The following is a 20382-nucleotide window of genomic DNA, read 5'->3' on the forward strand; positions in this document are numbered from 1 at the left end:
TCCCTCCCCAGCCCCTCTGATTCCCCCCCAGCCCCTCTGATTCCCTCCCCAGCCCTTCTGATTCCCCCCAGCCCCTCTGATTTTTCCCCAATCCGTCTTATTCCCCTGCCAGCCCCTCTGATCCTCCCACCCCTTCTCACTTACCCCCTCTCCAGCCCCTCTCACTTTCCCCCAAACCCCCAGGCCACCTCCCCCTCCCCACCTCTGACTGTGGATCCTCCTCCTCCTCCTCCTCCTCCACTGACATCCAGCATCCCCCCCCCCCTGCAAGCATCCTTGGAGACAAGACTGGGGAAGCCGGGGTTGGTGTCCTTGCAGGCTGGAGGAAGACCAGGAACGGTGGGATCTGACCAGCTTCCCGGGGAGGAAAGGGAGGTGGGACGAAAAATCCCCTCCTCCGGCTCATCCCGCATCCTGCGCCCACCGAGGAGTGCGGCCCCTTTAATGTCTCCATGCCAGGGGATCGCTCTCCTCCTTGCCAACCGTCGGCTCGATGCACGCCAGGATCGGAGGGGCATTAAAGAGCCAGCCGAGCCCCGAAAGCCAAAAAAAAATCCCCAGCAGGATGGAAGGGACCGCAACAGGGATCCCGCCCAGCTGAGCCAGGGGGGGAGATTGGAAACTTGGTGTCCTGAGAATTAAAAGAGGCCTCTGGGGTCTCGCCGCACAGCCCAAACTCACCCAGCTCTTCGGAGACCAGAGAGAGAGAAGTTTATCAGAGGATCTCTGGGGATCTTTTTGCTTTTTAACAAGTCCCGAATTGGGGACTGGAGAGGATTCCAGCAGGACGGGTCCCCCCTCCATCCTGTAGAGTCCTGAAACAGCTGTCTAAATTTGGACTGTGCCTTAATCGAGTTGGTCATTAAATTGACACACATTTTTGCCACCCCAAGGGAATTCACGTTTTCGATGCCAAGGAGCGTCTTCTAGATGGAGACGTATTTTCTACATTCGCGTAATTCCCAAATCCCCCCTACCTTTCCCCCCCAGTTTTGCGGGAAGCGCTAGAAGTTAGGAAACACTGGGCGGCGTTCCGTCCATCTACGATGGAGACCGGGCTGGGGTGTGAAAATTGAACGGTGAAAGTGGGTTGGCATCAGATGCCCGAATCCTGGCTTTAGTCCGGCAGGAACAAGTTCATCCCGATCCCGCAAATCCGTGCTTGAGTCCAGTGGCCAAACTGGAAGATCGAAGAATGCCCGTCAAGAAGAAAGGTAGGCTGTGTTGCTTCCCCTCTCGTTTCGCTGGCAATTATTTGAAGTCTGTGTTGGAAGGGGGTGGAAATCGCCTGACATTTGAGCAGGAGGCTTCCTTAGGCCGGAGAAATGTTGAGGATGGTAATGCCCTTTCCTTGATTAAAAAAAAAATAACGGTAATCGTGGTATTTGTTAAGCACTTACTGTGGGCCAAGCAGTAGTTACAAGATCATCAGGTCCCACGTGGGGCTCACGGCCTAAGTAGGGGGGAGAACAGGCATTGCATCCCCATTTTGCAGATGAGGGAACTGAGGCCCAGAGAAGTGAAGCGTGACCCAGTGGAAAGAGCAGGGGCTTGGGAGTCAGAGGTCATGGGTTCAAATCCCGGCCCCGCCACTTGTCGGCTGGGTGACTTTGGGCAAGTCGCTTCAAACCTCTCTGTGCCTCAGTTACCTCATCTGTAAAATGAGGATGATTCATTCATTCAATCATATTTATTGAGCGCTTACTGTGTGCAGAGCACTGTACTAAGCAGTTGGGAAGTCCAAGTTGGTAACATATAGAGACGGTCCCTACCCAACAGTGGGCTCACAGTCTAGTCACAGTCATCATCAGAGTCAAAGGTTGTGGGTTCAAATCCCTGCCCCGCCAATTGTCAGCTGTGTGACTTTGGGCAAGTCACTTCACTTCTCTGGCCCTCAGTTCCCTCATCTGTAAAATGGGGATTAAGACCGCGAGCCCCACGTGGGACAACCCGATCACCTTGCATCCCCACCGGTGCTTAGAACAGCGTTTTGCACATAGTAAGCGCTTATTAATGCCATCATTATTATTAAGCAAAGCGACTTGTCTAAGGCCACACAGCCCGCAAGCGGCGGAGCTGGGATTGTTACCAGGTGAAGCGGCGCTGAAGCGTTTTTGAGTTCGGTGCTTGCGGCTTCATTCATCAGGTAAGCTATTATCAGCAGTTGTAACGGAGATAAAACGCGGTGCTGCGCGTTCTGGATTTTTCCCAGAAAAGCGGTTTTTTTAAAAAAATAAACTCGTGTTTGGTTGGGAGAGTTTTCACGTGTTTCCAAAAAAGCCAACCGTAACACTGTAAGGAATTCCACTGATGATGTACAGTCTGGAGCGAACGAAAGGGCACTTTATTCTGATGACTTGACCCCCGTCCACATGTTTTGTTTTGTCGCCCGTCTCCCCCTTCTAGACCGTGAGCCCGTTGTTGGGTAGGGACCGTCCCCATATGTTGCCAATTTATATTTCCCAAGCGCTCAGTACAGTGCTCTGCACACAGTAAGCGCTCGATAAATACGATCGAATGAACTGGCCCGAGAAATAGGCAGGTTGGCCAATATCGACCTGCAACTAAAAAGAGAATAAAACACCTTTTGAGTAAACCAAGGACTTTCCAGACGATCCAACTGGCCGGATTCCGAGAATCGGCCCCGCTCTTATTCGCCTGGGGCCTGCCCCGGAGACTGTGAGCCCGCTGTTGGGTAGGGACCGTCTCTATCTGTTGCCAACTTGTACTTCCCAAGCGCTTAGTACAGTGCTCTGCGCGCTGTAAATACGATTGAATAAATAAATACGATTGAATAAATGAATGAAAGGTGGGGCTCGGAGGAGTATTCTGGTTCGTGAGCCCCAATTCAGCGGCCATCTGAAGGACTCTTCTAGACTGTGAGCCCACTGTGGGGTAGGGACCGTCTCTATCTGTTGCCAACTTGTACTTCCCAAGCGCTTAGTACAGTGCTCTGCGTGCTGTAAATACGATTGAATAAATAAATACGATTGAATAAATGAATGACAGGTGGGGCCCGGAGGTGTATTCCGGTTCGTGAGCCCCGGTTCAGCGGCCACCTGAAGGACTCTTCTAGACTGTGAGCCCACTGTGGGGTAGGGGCCATCTCTATATGTTGCCAACTTGGACTCCCCAAGCGCTTAGTACAGTGCTCTGCACACAGTAAGCGCTCAATAAATACGACTGATTGATTGATTGACTCTGGTTCCAGAGCCGATCTGGAAGGCTTAATCAGCCGGTGGTATCAGAGAAGCAGCGTGGCTCAGTGGAAAGAGCATGGGCTTTGGAGCCGGAGGTCATGGGTTCGAATCCCGGCTCCGCCACATGTCTGCTGTGTGACCTTGGGCAAGTCACTTCACTTCTCTGAGCCTCAGTTCCCTCATCTGGAAAACGGGGATTAAGACTGCGAGCCCGCCGTGAGACAACCTGATCACCTTGTAAACTCCCCAGCGCTTAGAACAGTGCTTTGCACGTAGTAAGCGCTTAATAAATGCCACCATTATTTATCGAGCGCTGACTGTGTGCGGGGCACTGTACTGAGCGCCTGGGAGAGTCCAACAGAATTAGCGGACACGTTCCCTGCCCTCAGCAAGTTTAATGTTGCCCTACAGTGGGCTCGGGTGGGTTCGCTCTTGAATTTCTGGACTAAATGGGTGTTTGCAATTGGAAGAACATGCTCTCCCCCGTCTCTCACGAAGCCGCCCCGTCTTTCTGGTGGGTCCTTGTCCTTTATGTTGCCAACTTGTACTTCCCAAGCGCTTAGTACAGTGCTCTGCACACAGTAGGCGCTCAATAAATACGATTGATTGATTGATTGACGTTCTGGCTGCGCACTAAACACCCCAGGCTGGGCTCTGGTCATTCCTAGGCCCGTCAGGTGAGCAAAATCAGAATTAAAGTTCAGGCTCAGTCTGGAATCCTGGAGTTTGTCCTGAACCGTTTTGATGTTTAGATTTTTTAAGGATTGTTAGGGAGCCCTGGGGGTTTAAAGGGATTTAGTGCTCTCACTTCCGTGGTCCAGGTTTATTTCCCAAACAGGGAACAGATACTTTTTCCCCTCGAGACTGCAAGCTCGTTGCGGGCTGGGGTCTTGTATGACAACTCTGTTGTATCCTACTCTCCCATTTAGAGAAGCAGCAGCGTGGCTCGGTGGAAAGAGCCCGGGCTCTGGAGTCCGAGGTCATGGGTTCAAATCCCGGCTCCGCCCATTGCCAGCTGTGTGACTTTGGGCGAGTCACTTCACTTCTCTGGGCCTCAGTTACCTCATCTGTAGAATGGGGATTGACTGTGAGCCCCCCGTGGGACAACCTGATCACCTTGTAACCTCCCCAGCGCTTAGAACAGTGCTTGGCACATAGTAAATTCTTAATAAATGCCATTATTATTATTATTATTTGCTTTACTGGAGGCACGTATTAAGTGATCAATAAATCCCATCAATTAACAGGACAACGGCAGACGATTCTGAGAAAAGATCCCGTTTTCATCTTGAAGGGATTGATTCTACTGTGAATGGAAATTGACTTTTTTAGGTGATTCTGACTCCTCTATTACTATACTGTGAGTTGTGGTTCTGCTTAGGATGTTCCTGAAATAGGAAATATACTCTGTCATGGCTAATTTTGGATCAGACACACTGTATCATTTTATGTTAATCTACGTGACAGGAGCCCCGCGATATTAATACGGAGCCTTTTGAACATTAGACATTGAACACTGAACATTAGAGAAGCAGCGTGGCTCAGTGGAAAGAGCCTGGGCCATGGGTTCAAATCCCGGCTCCACCACTTGTCAGCTGTGTGACTTTGGGCAAGTCACTTCACTTCATGGCTAATGTAACCTTGTAACCTCCCCAGCGCTTAGAACAGTGCTTTGCACATAGTAAGCGCTTAATAAATGCCATTATTATTGTTATTATTAATTTTGGATCAGTCACATTATCATTTTATGTTAATCTACATGACAGGAGCCTCACGATATTAATACGGAGCCTTTTGAACATTAGACATTGAACATTGAACATTAGGGAAGCAGCGCGGCTCAGTGGAAAGAGCCCGGGCTTGGGAGTCAGAGGTCATGGGTTCAAATCCCTGCTCCGCCACTTGTCGGCTGTGTGACTTTGGGCAAAGTCACTTCGCTTCTCTGGGCCTCAGTTCCCTCATCTGGAAAATGGGGATGAAGACCGTGAGCCCCACGTGGGACACCCTGATCGCCTTGTAACCTCCCGAGCGCTTAGAACAGTGCTTTGCACAGAGTAAGCGCTCCATAAGTGCCATCGTTATTTATTATTATTAGACTTTTCACCTCTCGTGCCTTCGATTGATTATTCTAAAACTTCAGACCTGTGCGGGCTGTGTGGCTTTGAGAAGTCACTTAACTTCTCCGCTCCTCTCCGACCTGATGGTCGTGTATCTATCACAGCGCTTAATTCAGTGTGCTGGGTACCTAGTAAGTGCTCGACTGATGCCGCGGTATCGGGCCTCGGGCAAGTCACTCCACTTCTCTGTGCCTCAGTTTCCTCATCTGTAAAATGGGGCTAAACATCCCGCTCCCTCCTTGCTTAGTCTGTGAGCCGCACGTGAGACAGAGACTGCGTCCAATCTGGTTATCTTGTATCTACCCCAGCGTTTAGTACAGTGCTTGGCACACCGTGGGCATTTAGCAAGTACCATTATATCAAAACTACTTTCCAGAGACTTCAGAAAGGACGTTCTGGTGGGTCAGAGCCCTCCGTGAAGAAAATGTATTTTGGTTTTATTTTGGAAAAGGTCCTAATTAGTACAGTGCTTGGCACACTGTGGGCATTTAACAAGTACCATTAATATCAAAACTACTTTCCAGAGACTTCAGAAAGGACGTTCTGGTGGGTCTGAGCCCTCCGTGAAGAAAACGTATTTCGGTTTTATTTTGGAAAGGGTTCTAATTAGTACAGTGGTTGGCACACCGTGGGTATTTAACAAGTACCATTAATATCAAAACTACTTTCCAGAGACTTAAGAAAGGACGTTCTGGTGGGTCTGAGCCCTCCGTGAAGAAAACGTATTTCAGTTTTATTTTGGAAAGGGTCCTAATTAGTACAGTGCTTGGCACACCGTGGGCATTTAACAAGTACCATAATATCCAATTTGTGCTTCCCAAGCGCTTAGTACAGTGCTCTGCACATAGTAAGCTCTCAATAAATACGATTGATTGATTGATTGATTGATTGATAATATCAAAACTACTTTCCAGAGACTTAAGAAAGGACGTTCTGGTGGGTCTGAGCCCTCCGTGAAGAAAACGTATTTCGGTTTTATTTTGGAAAGGGTCCTAACCGTCACTTTTTGAATCTTCATTTCCCTTTCCCCTGTGTGGACATGAGGGAGGTGGCAGCATTGTAAGTTGTAACAGTATTTAATGCTTACTGTGTGCAAAGCGTTGTGCTAAGTGCTGGGGAAAGAATACACCTTTTCCCTGGAGGGGTTCGCAATTCATAAAGTGTGAACAAACACAGAAGAACGCGAATTGAATCACAGAATCAATCAATAGTATTTACTGAGCGCTTACTATGTGCTGAGCACTTGGGGGAGGATACTATAACACAATTAGTAGACACATTCCCTGCCCACAATGAGTTTACTGTCTAGAATTAGACGGAATCTGAGCCCTGGCAGTGACAACAGGGCACGCTCGGAAGGACACTCGATAGAAGTCCCTCTCGGCATCCGTTTGTTATTCCCCAATAATAATTCGTTAATAATTAATAATGAAAAAGAATAATTCATTCTTCTGTCTAGCTCGTGTGGGGAGGGATCGTATCTACCCGCTCTGTTCTGTTACTAAGCACTTAGTAAAGTGCTCCGCTCTCAAAAAGCGCTCAATAAATACTACGGATTTGGTGGTGACAAACTTGGTAGGATGTGGATTTTCTCGCGTCGTCATAATAATCGCCGGTTTGGTTAAGCTCGTACAATGTGCCAAGCACTGTACTAGGCACAGGGGTAATAGAAGATAACCAGGCCCCACGAGGGGCTCACAGTCTAATTAGGAGGGAGGACAGGTATTGGATCCCCATTTTGTGGAAAGGGAAATGAGGCCCAGAGAGGTTATTAGGAGGGAGGACAGGTATTGGATCCCCATTTTGCGGAAAGGGAAATAAGGCCCAGGGAGGTTAAGTGACTTTCCCAAGTTCACCCAGCAGATTCGGGATTGGAACCCACGTCTTTTGACTCCCAGGCCGGAGCTCTTTCCAGCAGGCCGTGCTGCTGTGAAATTCCTCTTTCAAGTCTTCGGCTGAGCGAGTTTGGAGCTTGCTCCTTCTAGGCTCCAGTCTGGACGAGGCCATTGACTTCCAGGTTCCCTTGTTGGCCGCGGCTCAGTCGGCTGCTCCCGTTCCATCCCAAACCCCGTGCCCAAGGTCCCTTGCCTCCCATCCATCAAATGTACCATTTCCCTCCCCGCTCCGTCCAAATCCCTGCTCCAGTTGTCCGGGAGCATCTGTCTCTACTCAGGAAATGACTCTTTCGTCAGAATGGGATTTTTACGGTGACTGCTCTTAGCATCAGAAGCAGCGTGGCTCAGTGGAAAGAGCACGGGCTTTGGAGTCAGAGATCATGGGTTCAAATCCCGGCTCTGCCAACTGTGTGACTTTGGGCAAGTCACTTCACTTCTCTGTGCCTCAGTTACCTCATCTGTAAAATGGGGATGAAGACTGTGAGTCCCCCGTGGGACAACCTGATCACCTTGTATCCTCCCCAGCGCTTAGAACGGTGCTTTGCACATAGTAAGCGCTTAATAAATGCCATCATTATTATTACTATTATTATTCTCTGTGCCTCAGTTCCCTCATCTGTCAAATGGTGATTAAGACTGTGGGACAACCTGATCACCTTGTAACCTCCCCAGCGCTTAGAACAGTGCTTTGCACGTAGTAAGCGCTCAATAAATGCCATTATTATTATTATTATTATTATCAATGACGATAACGACGCCGGTGGTATCGAGGGCTCACTGTGAGCTAAATTCTGGAGTATTGTTGACGTAATTAGATCGGGCACGGTCCCTGTCCCACATGGCGCTCGCAGTCTCCGAGGGAAGGAGAAGTCCAGATGAGGAAACTGAGGCACGGCGTGACTGTGAGGCCGCTGTTGGGTAGGGACCGTCTCTATATGTTGCCAACTTGTACTTCCCAAGCACTTAGTACAGTGTTCTGCACACAGTAAGTGCTCAATAAATACGATTGAATGAATGAATGAATGAACTTCCAAGTACATGGTTAATTTTTTATTTTTTTTGGTGAAAATGATATCTCCTTCACGGTACTGCCTAGTGTCCAGTCTCCCAAGACCTGATCCTGACGTGTCTGAATTTAATGCTGCCAAATTGAAGTTCCTTAACGTGGCAGGTCGACTTTGACTTTACCCAAATTACAAATTCAGAGCAGCTCAGATCAATACCGCTGCTCCTTTACTGTTTTTAGCAAAGTTGTTCCTCTTTGACAAATATATCAATCAATCAAACGTATTTATTGAGCACTTACTGTGTGCAGAGCACTGTACTAAGCGCTTAATATATACCAGTTTGTGCTTAATAAATGCCATTATTATTATTATAATAATCTCTGTCCTACATGGGGCTCCCAGGCTTACTACAAGTTAAGCACTGGAGATAGATGCACGATGATCCCCTCGTCCCCCTCTCCATCCCCCCCATCTTACCTCCTTCCCTTCCCCACAGCACCTGTATATATGTTTGTACATATTTATTACTCTATTTATTTTACTTGTACATATCTATTCTATTTATTTTATTTTGTTAGTATGCTTGGTTTTGTTCTCTGTCTCCCCCTTCTAGACTGTGAGCCCACTGTTGGGTAGGGACTGTCTCTAGATGTTGCCAACTTGTACTTCCCAAGCGCTTAGTCCAGTGCTCTGCACACAGTAAGCGCTCAATAAATACGATTGATCGATTGATTGATTAGAACAGTGCTTGGCACAGTGCTTCACAAATACCAAAATTATTATTACTATTATAAAGGGAAGGACGACTTCCTTCAAGAGGACTTCGGAAAACCCATCGGTGAGAGCGAGGCGGAAGGAACGAGGAATCCTGGGAGAAGCAAAACGATTATCATTCCCCGCCACATCTCTTTTCCGATCCCATGAGCGTGTCAAGGTCCCACTCTGCTGGGAATTTTTTTTTTTTTCCTCCGCATTTTCTTTATTCTGCCAAAAGTGATATGCTAATGGCTTGAAGCTATCAAATAGTGAACCTCTTAGGCCTTTGGTAAAGCTCCAAAAGTGCTCAATTTAAAAGCCCATTTATAAAGTCCCCCCCCCCCTCGGGGATCTGGCTCTGGGAATAGCATGGTTTAATTAGTCGCTGTGTGGCTGCATTCAAGGCACTCATTCATTAAATCAATACTGTTAAGGAACTGAAAAAAGAAAACTCCCCTAAAAGGGTACGGCTCATTCAGCCACTTTCATGAATGGCCGCCCTGGGAGCTGTGTTAACCGTTGCCACCTGCTTCGTGTTTGTTTGTACATATTTAATAATAATAATGGCATTTGTTAAGCGCTTACTATGTGCAAAGCACTGTTCTAAGCGCTGGGGGGATATAACATGATCAGGTTGTCCCACGTGGGGCTCACAGTCAATCCCCATTTACAGATGAGGGAACTGAGGCTCAGAGAAGTTAAGTGACTTGCCCAAGGTCACACAGCAGGCATGTGGCGGGGCGGGATTCAAACCCATGACCTCTGACTCCAAAGCCCGGGCTTTTTCCACTGAGCCACGCTGCTACTCTATTTATTCATTTATTTATTTTGCTTGTACATATTTATTCTATTTATTTTATTTGGTTAATATGTTTGGTTTTGTTCTCTGTCTCCCCTTTCTAGACTGTGAGCCCACTGTTGGGTAGGGACCGTCTCTAGATGTTGCCAACTTGGACTTCCCAAGCGCTTAGTACAGTGCTCTGCACACAGTAAGCACTCAATAAATATGATTGATTGATAGGAAGTGAGCCAACTACACATCATGGGTTTGCAGCCCTTTCTCCCACATGTTTTCCAATCCCCCCTCCGCCCCTCGTCTGCTGTGTGACCTTGGGCAAGTCTGTTCCCTTCCCTGGGCCTCAGTTTCCTTAACTGCAAATTGAAGATTCAACCTCTGTGCTCCCTACTAGGCAAGCTGCAGGGAATAATAATAATAATAATGATGGCATTTATTAAGCACTTACTATGTGCAAAGCACTGTTCTAAGCGCTGGGGAGGCTACAAGGTGATCAGGACAGCGTGGCTCAGTGGAAAGAGCCCGCGCTTGGGAGTCAGAGGTCATGGGTTCAAATCCCGGCTCCGCCACTTGACAGCTGTGTGACTTTGGGCAAGTCACAACTTCTCTGGGCCTCAGTTCCCTCATCTGCAAAATGGGGATTAAGACTGTGAGCCCCCCCGTGGGACAACCTGATCACTCTGTAACCTCCCCAGCGCTTAGAACAGTGCTTTGCACATAGTAAGTGCTTAACAAAAACCATCATTGTCATTATTATTATTATTAGGGGGCTCACAGTCTTAATCCCCATTTTCCAGATGAGGTAACTGAGGCCCAGAGAAGTGAAGTGACTCGCCCAAAGTCACCCAGCTGACAATTGGCGGAGCCGGGATTTGAACCCATGACCTCTGACTCCAAATCTCGTGTTCTTTCCATTGAGGCATGAAGCAGCATGGCATAGTGGATAGAGCACGGGCCTGGGAGTGAGAAGGTTATGGGTTCTGATCCCGGCTCTGCCATGCATCTGCTGTGGGGCCTCGTGCCTCAGTTACCTCATCTGTAAAATGGGGATTAAGACTGTGAGCCCCACGTGGGACACGGGCTGTGTCCAACCTGATTTGCTTGGGAGAGAACAACATAAGTCCTCGCCCCATTTTAAGGAGGAGGTAAGTGAGGCGCAGAGAAGTTAAGTTCTAAACTGTGAGCCCGTGGTGGGGTAGGGACCATCTCTCTTGCCGAATTGTACTTTCCAAGCGCTTCGTAGAGTGTTCTGCTCACAGTAAGCGCTCAATAAATCATCATCATCATCAATCGTATTTATTGAGCGCTTACTATGTGCAGAGCACTGTACTAAGCGCTTGGGAAGTACAAATTGGCAACATATAGAGACAGTCCCTACCCATCAGTGGGCTCACAGTCTAAAAGGGGGAGACAGAGAACAAAACCAAACAGACTAACAAAATAAAATAAATAGAATAGATATGTACAAGTAAAATAAATTAATAAATAAATAGAGTAATAAATGAATGAATGAAGGGAGCGTCTTGGCCAAGGTCACGGAGCAGATAAGTGGCAGAGCCGGGATTAGACGGGTCCTCTTTCCGCTAGGCCACGCGGCTTCCTGGTGGCACCACAAGCCGGAAATGAGAATACGGCATCGGCAGCAACAGCCCCGCTTCTGTGAATCAATCGGACGTTGTGCAGAGCACTGTACTAAGCGCTTGGGAGAGTACAGTACAACAGAGTTGGTAGAAACCTTCCCTGCCTGCTTAGGCCTGCGCTTACGGCCTAGAGGGAGATTTCACAGTCGAGAGGATGATCTGAGGGAGACCGTGTGTCCTCTTTTATTCCGGACTGTCTTCCCCTGCTGTGCCCATGTTCATTCATTCATTCATTCAATCGTATTTATTGAGCGCTTACTGCGTACAGAGCACTGGACTAAGCGCTTGGGTAGTACAAGTTGGCAACATCTAGAAACGGTCCCTACCCAACAGCGGGCTCACAGTCTAAAAGGGGGAGACGGACAACAAAACAAAACATATTAACAAACGTATGTTCTCCTCTCCCTCCCGCTGCAGCAGGGCACCAGACTTCCCAGGACCATCCATTCATTCATTCAGTCGTATTTATTGAGCGCTTACTGTGTGCAGAGCACTGTACTAAGCGCTTGGGAAGTACAGGTTGGCAACTTATAGAGACGCTCCCTACCCAACAGCGGGCTCACAGTCTAGAAGGGGGAGACAGGGAACAAAACCAAACATATTAACAAACATATGTTCTCCTCTCCCTCCCGCTGCAGCAGGGCACCAGACTTCCCAGGACCATCCATTCATTCATTCAGTCGTATTTATTGAGCGCTTACTGTGTGCAGAGCACTGTACTAAGTGTTTGGGAAGTCCAAGTTGGCAACATATAGAGACACTCCCTACCCAACAGCAGGCTCACAGTCTAGAAGGGGGAGACAGACAACAAAACAAAACATATTAACAAACATATATTCTCCTCTCCCTCCCACTGCAGCAGGGCACCAGACTTCCCAGGACCATCCATTCATTCATTCAGTCGTATTTATTGAGCGCTTACTGTGTGCAGAGCACTGGACTAAGCGCTTGGGAAGTACATTCATTCATTCATTCAGTCAATCGTATTTATTGAGCGCTTACTGTGTGCAGAGCACTGGACTAAGCGCTTGGGAAGTACATTCATTCATTCATTCAATCGTATTTATTGAGCGCTTACTGTGTGCAGAGCACTGGACTAAGCGCTTGGGAAGTACATTCATTCATTCATTCAGTCAATCGTATTTATTGAGCGCTTACTGTGTGCAGAGCACTGGACTAAGCGCTTGGGAAGTACATTCATTCATTCATTCAATCGTATTTATTGAGCGCTTACTGTGTGCAGAGCACTGTACTAAGCGCTTGGGAAGTACATTCATTCATTCATTCAATCGTATTTATTGAGCGCTTACTGTGCGCAGAGCACTGTACTAAGCGCTTGGGAAGTACATTCGTTCATTCACTCATTCATTCAATCGTATTTATTGAGTGCTTACTGTGTGCAGAGCACTGGACTAAGCGCTTGGGAAGTACACTCATTCATTCATTCATTCGATCGTATTTATTGAGCGCTTACTGTGTGCAGAGCACTGTACTAAGCGCTTGGGAAGTACATTCATTCATTCATTCATTCAATCGTATATATTGAGCGCTTACTGTGTGCAGAGCACTGTACTAAGCACTTGGGAAGTGCATTCATTCATTCATTCAATCGTATTTATTGAGCGCTTCCTGTGTGCAGAGCACTGGACTAAGCGCTCGGGAAGTCCAAGTTGGCAACATATAGAGACGGCCCCTACCCAACAACGGGCTCACAGTCTCGAAGGGGGAGACAGACAGCAAAACCAAACATGTGGACAGGTGTCAAGTGGTGAGAACAGATAGAATTAAAGCTAACGGATGCCATTTCTAGGGAGCCTGCGCTCAGCTATTTTACCTTTTAACTCAGCATGGCTTGAGGATAGCGATGGCAAGGAGGGCAAACATATTAAGCTTGCCTAGCAAAATGTAAGAATAGACGAGACCCAAGGAAGTAAGCAAAAAGGACGCCGAGTCAAGCTAAGGGATTTTACCGTCCGGTCTGGTCACGTTTCGGCCCGGATGCCCGCGCCATCCCCGGCTGCTGAATGATTCTGCGATGTTCTTTTCAAGTTTAGAAGGATGAACATCAAAGCTGCTTTGACTGGGTGCTAGGAAACGTGTTCTTCCTTCCCTTACCTCAATCAATCAATCGTATTGATTGAGCGCTTACTGTGTGCAGAGCACTGGACTAAGCGCTTGGGAAGTACCAATTGGCAACATCTAGAGACAGTCCCTACCCAACAGTGGGCTCACAGTCTAAAAGGGGGAGACAAAACCAAACATACTAACAAAATGAAATAAATAGAATAGATATGTACAAGTAAAATAAATAAATAGAGTAATAAATATGTACAAACCTATATGTACCTCCTTCCCTTCCCTGCAGCACCTGTATATATGTATATGTGTTTGTACGGATTTATTACTCTAATGATTTATTTTACTTGTACATATCTATTCTATTTATTTTATTTTGTTAATATGTTTGGTTTTCATCATCATCATCAATCGTATTTATTGAGCGCTTACTATGTGCAGAGCACTGTACTAAGCACTTGGGAACTACAAGTTGGCAACATATAGAGACGGTCCCTACCCAACAGTGGGCTCAACAGTCTTAAAAGGGGGAGACAAAACCAAACATACTAACAAAATAAAATAAATAGAATTGATATGTACAAGTAAAATAAATAAATCAATAAATAGAGTAATAAATATGTACAAACCTATATGTACCTCCTTCCCTTCCCTGCAGCACCTGTATATATGTATATATGTTTGTACGGATTTATTACTCTATTTAATGATTTATTTTACTTGTACATATCTATTCTATTTATTTTATTTTGTTAATATGTTTGGTTTTGTTCTCTGTCTCCCCCTTCTAGACCGTGAGCCCACTGTTGGGTAGGGACCGTCTCTAGATGTTGCCAACTTGGACTTCCCAAGCGCTTAGTACAGTGCTCTGCACACAGTAAGCGCTCAATAAATACGATTGATTGATTGATTCTCTTTCTAGCTGGGGCCCTCCCTCCCTTCTGGCTGGAATTTAGCCCCCCACTTCTCATCAGGCAGACTGCTGTAATCCCCATCTTCAAAGCTCTCCTACATTCATTCATTCAATCGTATTTATTGAGCGCTTACTGTGTGCAGAGCGCTGTACTAAGCGCTTGTACAGTGCTCTGCACGCAGTAAGCGCTCAATAAATACAATTGTTTGATTGATTGGGAAGTCCAAGTTGGCAACATAGAGAGACGGTCCCTATCCAACAAGCGGGCTCGCAGTCTAGAAGGGGGAGACAGAGAACAAAACAAAACATATTAACAAAATAAAATAAATAGAATAAATATGTACAAATAAAATTAATAAATAAATAGAGTAGTAAATCCGTACAAATATATATAGGTGCTGTGGGGAGGGGAAGGAGGGAGCTCAGTCAGTCCTACAATCCCAGCTCCTTCAGGAGGCCTTCCCTGATTCATCGCTCAGCTCCTCACTTTATTGCCTCCCCAAAAACGCCACCGCATCACCTCAGCACATCTCCATGCTTCACACCCTGCCTATTTTCAGCTCTATGGCTTTCCCTACCTGTAATTTATTTTAATAATAATAATAATAATAATAATAATAATAATCATGGCATTTATTAAACACTTACTATGTGCCAAGCACTGTTCTAAGTGCTGGGGAGGTTACAAGGTGATCAGGTTGTCCCACGGAGGGCTCACAGTCTCAATCCCCATTTTACAGATGGGGGAACTGAGGCCCAGAGAAGTGAAGTGACTTGCCCAAAGTCACCCAGCTGACAACTGGCAGAGCCGGGATTTGAACCCATGACCTCTGACTCCAAAGCCCGGGCTCTTTCCACTGAGCCACGCTGCTCAGCCAAATCGTCAGCTCCTGGACGGCGGGGGACCCGGCCCGCTAACTCTGTTCTTAGTACAGTGACAGTACTTAGTACACAGAAGCAGCGTGGCTCAGTGGAAAGAGCCTGGACTTTGGAGTCAGAGGTCATGGGTTCGAATCCCGGCTCTGCCGCATGTCTGCTGTGTGACCTTGGGCAAGTCACTTAGCTTCTCTGAGCCTCAGTTACCTCAGCTGTAAAATGGGGATGAAGATTGTGAGCCCCCCGTGGGACAACCTGATCACCTTGTAACCTCCCCAGCGCTTAGAACAGTGCTTTGCCCATAGTAAGTGCTTAACAAATGCCATCATCATCATTATTATTATTATTACAGTGCTCTCTTTCCACACCATCGCCAAGACTGGGGCTGACTTTGGTTTTTGGCCCTCCTGGCAGTTTGCGTGGCCTTGAGGGAAGCAGATTTGTGGAGTGGAAAGATCATGACCCAAGTTTGAGTCCCAGCTCTGCCCCAGCCTTACCGTGTGACCTTAGGCAAGTCATTTAGCCCGTGAGCCCGTTGTTGGGTAGGGACCGTCTCTATATGTTGCCAACTTGGACTTCCCAAGCGCTTAGTACAGTGCTCTGCACGCTGCTCCATAAATACGATTGAATGAATTTAGCTTCTCTGTGCTTGTTTCCTCCTCTGTAAAATGACAGTGAGCCCCCGGGTCTCCCTGCCTGTTAGGTTATGAGCCCTATGTGGGATAAGCAGCGTGGCCCAGTGGAAAGAGCCCGGGCTTTGGAGTCAGAGGTCATGGGTTCAAATCCCAGCTCCGCCCCTTGTCAGCTGTGTGACTTTGGGCAAGTCACTTCACTTCTCTGGGCCTCAGTTCCCTTATCTGTAAAATGGGGATTAAGACTGTGAGCCCCCCGTGGGACAACCTGATCACCTTGTAAACTCCCCAGCGCTTAGAACAGTGCTTTGCACATAGTAAGCACTTAATAAATGCCATTATTATTATTATTATTATTATTATAAGCATTTGGGCAAGTCACTTCACTTCTCTGGACCTCAGTTCCCTCATCTGTCAAATGGGGATGAAGACTTGCGAGCCCCCCGTGGGACAACCTGATCACCTCCCCAGCGCTTAGAACAGTGCTTTGCACATAGTAAGTGCTTAATAAATGCCATTATTATTATTATAAGCACTCAATAAATATGATTGAATGAATTTAGCTTCTCTGTGCTTGTTTCCTCCTCTGTAAAATGACAGTGGGCCACCCGGTCTCCCTGCCTGTTAGGTTATGAGCCCTATGTGGGATAAGCATTTGGGCAAGTCACTTCACTTCTCTGGGCCTCAGTTCCCTCATCTGTCAAATGGGGATGAAGACTTGCGAGCCCCCCGTGGGACAACCTGATCACCTCCCCAGCGCTTAGAACAGTGCTTTGCACATAGTAAGTGCTTAATAAATGCCATTGTTATTATTATAAGCACTCAATAAATATGATTGAATGAATTTAGCTTCTCTGTGCTTGTTTCCTCCTCTGTAAAATGACAGTGGGCCACCCAGTCTCCCTGCCTGTTAGGTTATGAGCCCTGTGCGGGATAAGGATCTTGGATCATCCTGTCTCTACAACAGGGAAAACACTTAATTGGTACCATAGTTGTCCCAAAATAGGAGCAACCTCCCCTTCGCTAGCTTATCCTCAGTCTGGTGACCGATGCCCTCAATTGGATAACAAGGGCTTTCCCTTCTGGAGTTTGCAACATCATAAATAACGGTTTAAAGCGCGGCGGACAGCCGAGCATTTAGCACAGTCCTTTGCATCCGGTGGGAGCTCAATAAATGCCGTTACTTCTGCTATTCCGATGTAATATCAGGCCCTCTAGTAGGTTGTTTCGCAGCTACCCTGGAACACATCTCGTCTGAAAGATGTTTAAACGGATCCCACGGCTTTCCGTTGCTCTTTCTCTTGGAACAGAAGGGAAAAGCACATCGGGGTCAGTGGGGTTTTGTTGACGGGCTTTGCGATTTATTGTTGGGAAAGGATCCGTTTGCTCTAGAAGATTATGTCCTCTGGAAAAGCCCCAGCCAAAATCAGAGAAAAATAGGGATCGTGATTTCTAGTCTATTAGGCAACACCTCTCTAGGGGGAAATGCCATTCCTTGACAGCTTGATTGGAGAGATTTTATTTTTCCTTTTAGAGCTGTGGGGCAGCTTTTGTTTCACTTACAGGTTTAAGTTGTGATTCTTATATGCGAGTGCAGCGTGGCTCGGTGGAAAGAGCCCGGGCTCTGGAGTCCGAGGCCGCGGGTTCAAATCCCGGCCCCGCCGATTGTCAGCTGGGTGACTTTGGGCAAGTCGCTTCGCTTCTCTGGGCCTCAGTTACCTCATCTGTAAAATGGGGATGAAGACTGGGAGCCTCCCGTTGGACAACCTGATCAGCGCTTAGAACAGTGATGTGCACATTGTAAGCGCTTAATAAATGCCATTATTATTATTATTATTATTAAGTGGTGGGCATTCCTATGTAAGGTGATGATGACGGAGTGACAGATGAGCCTTGGCTCTAAGCGATTAGCACAGTGCTCTGCACACAGTAAGCGTTCAGGAAATCCCATGGATTGATTGAGATTTCAGGACCAAAAACCCGTATGGAAAAAAATGAGTCCAGTGCCTGTGGCTTACATGGTGTCACTCACCTTATTATCTCTCCGCCAGCCATTTTTCCTCTAAGGAGCACTTACTATGTGCAGAGCTCTGTTAATATTAATAACAATCAGATGGGGATTGGGGCCTTCTGGACCACTTTTAAGGGGCGAAATCTCACATCTTGGGCGGCATTCCCCTTTCCAAGCCGTGACCAAGTCGAGTCAGCTGATTTTTAGAGCCAGGAGCCTTGTTTTCTGAAGTTGCGTTTTCTAGCTCTGTGCAAGCTTGCCCGGAGACACACATGCGAGCGTTTTGCATCCTTTAAAAATAAACTAAGAGTTTATGTGCCCATATGTTCTTCTCTTCCTTGAATCAGTCATAAAGTGTTTTCATGGTTGGCATCACAGGGTTGCCCATATTGTCAAACAATGATAGTACGGGGAAACGGCTCATTTATATCGGCTTAGAAAATATCCTTGTTTTCCAGCTGTAATTCTTACAGAGGGCAGCTTAGTTGTTTGACATTTTTTTACGGTATTTTTTAAAGGGTTATTATGTGTCAAGCAATGTGGCCTAGGAGTCAGAAAGACCTGGCTCTGCCACTGGTCTCTGAGTGACCTTGGGCAAGTCGCTTAACTTCTCTGGGCCTCGGTTACCTCATCTGGAAAATGGGGTAATCCCCACTGGTCTCTGTGTGACCTTGGGCAAGTCACTTAACTTCTCTGGGCTTCAGTTACCTCATCTGGAAAACGGGGTAATCCAGCCAGCCCAGAGGATTTCAACTGATATCTGAAGCAGCGTGGCTCAGTGGAAAGAGCTCGGGCTTGGGAGTCGGAGGTCATGGGTTCTAATCCCGACTCCGACCCTCGTCGGCCGCGTGACTTTGGGCAAGTCACGTAACTTCTGTGTGCCTCAGTTCCCTCATCTGTAAAATGGGGATTAAGACTGGGAGCCCCACGTGGCACAACGTGGTTACCTTGTATCTATCCCGACGCTTAGCAAATAGTAAGTGCTTCCCAAATACTATCGTTATAGAGAAGCAGGATGTCTTAATGGAAAGAGCCCGGGCTTGGGAGTCAGAGGTCATGGGTTCTAATCCTTGCTCCGCCACTTGTCAGCTGGGTGACTTTGGACAAGTCACTTCACTTCTCTGTGCCTCAGTTACCTCATCTGCAGAATGGAAATGAAGTCTGTGCACCCCACGTGGGACAACCTGATCACCTTATATCCTCCCCAGCGCTTAGAACAGTGCTTTGCACATAGTAAGCGCTTAACAAATGCCTTCATTATTATTATAAATGGCAGAGCAGGGGTTAGAAGCCATGACCCAGACTGAGCCCCCTCCTTCCTCTCCCCCTCCTCCCCATCGGCCCCGCCTTACCCCCTTCCCACCTGTATATATGCATATATGTTTGTACAGGTTTATTACTCAATTTATTTATTTATTTTACTTGTACATATTTATTCTATTTATTTTATTTTGTTAATATGTTTTGTTTTGTTCTCTGTCTCCCCCTTCTAGACTGTGAGCCCGCTGTTGGGTAGGGGCCGTCTCTATATGTTGCCGACTTGGACTTCCCAAGCGCTTAGTCCAGTGCTCTGCACACAGTAAGCGCTCAATAAATATGATTGAATGAATGAATGAATATATTGCCAACTTGTACTTCCCAAGCACTTAGTCCACTGCTCTGCACACAGTAAGCGCTCAATAAATACGATTGAATGAATGAATGAATGTTGCCAACTTGTACTTCCCAAGTGCTTAGTATAGTGCTCTGCACACAGTAAGCGCTCAATAAATACGATTGAATGAATGAATGACCTCTGACTCCCAAGCCCGTGCTCTTAGTAACAATAATATAATGATGGTATTTATTAAGTGCTTACTATGTGCAGAGCACTGTTCTAAGTGCTGGGGAGGTTACAAAGTGATCAGATTGTCCCACGGGGGGCTCACAGTCTTCATCCCCATTTTACAGATGAGGTAACTGAGGCCCAGAGAGGTGAAGTGACTTGCCCAAAGTCACACAGCTGACAATCGGCGGAGCCGGCATTAGAACCCATGACCTCTGACTCCAAAGCCCTGGCTCTTTCCACTGAGCCATGCTGCTTCCTGCCAGGAAAGGTTGAAGTAATAATAAATAATAATAATGGTATTTGTTAAGCACTTATAATAATAATAATAATAATAATAGCATTTATTAAGCACTTACTATGTGTAAAGCACTGTTCTAAGTGCTGGGGGAAATACAAGGTGATCAGGTTGTCCCACGGGGGGCTCACAGTCTTCATCCCCATTTTCCAGTTGAGGTAAATGAGGCCCAGAGAATCAATCAATCGTATTTATTGAGCACTTACTGTGTGCAGAGCACTGTACTAAGCGCTTGGGAAGTACAAGTTGGCAGCATATAGAGACAGTCCCTACCCAACAGTGGGTTCACAGTCTAGAAGAGTGAAGTGACTTGCCCAATGTCACCCAGCTGACAATTGGC

General features: G+C 46.9%; 1 protein-coding gene across 2 annotated transcripts in view; it reads left to right on the forward strand.

The window, feature by feature from the left end:
- The first annotated feature begins 914 nt into the window (after positions 1 to 914).
- Positions 915 to 20382, forward strand: part of DLG2 (discs large MAGUK scaffold protein 2) — a 793095-nt gene continuing 773627 nt past the window's right edge. The window contains exon 1 of one of the 2 annotated variants that reach the window (XM_038761625.1): positions 915 to 1214. In XM_038761625.1, coding sequence (XP_038617553.1) covers positions 1196 to 1214 — 19 coding nt within the window. In that variant the 5' untranslated portion in view covers positions 915 to 1195. The remainder of the gene's footprint in view (positions 1215 to 20382) is intronic. The other variant, XM_038761626.1, reaches the window with a different exon arrangement.

This window comes from Tachyglossus aculeatus, chromosome 20, assembly GCF_015852505.1.
Source record: "Tachyglossus aculeatus isolate mTacAcu1 chromosome 20, mTacAcu1.pri, whole genome shotgun sequence".
In the NCBI taxonomy this organism is placed as follows: domain Eukaryota; kingdom Metazoa; phylum Chordata; class Mammalia; order Monotremata; family Tachyglossidae; genus Tachyglossus; species Tachyglossus aculeatus.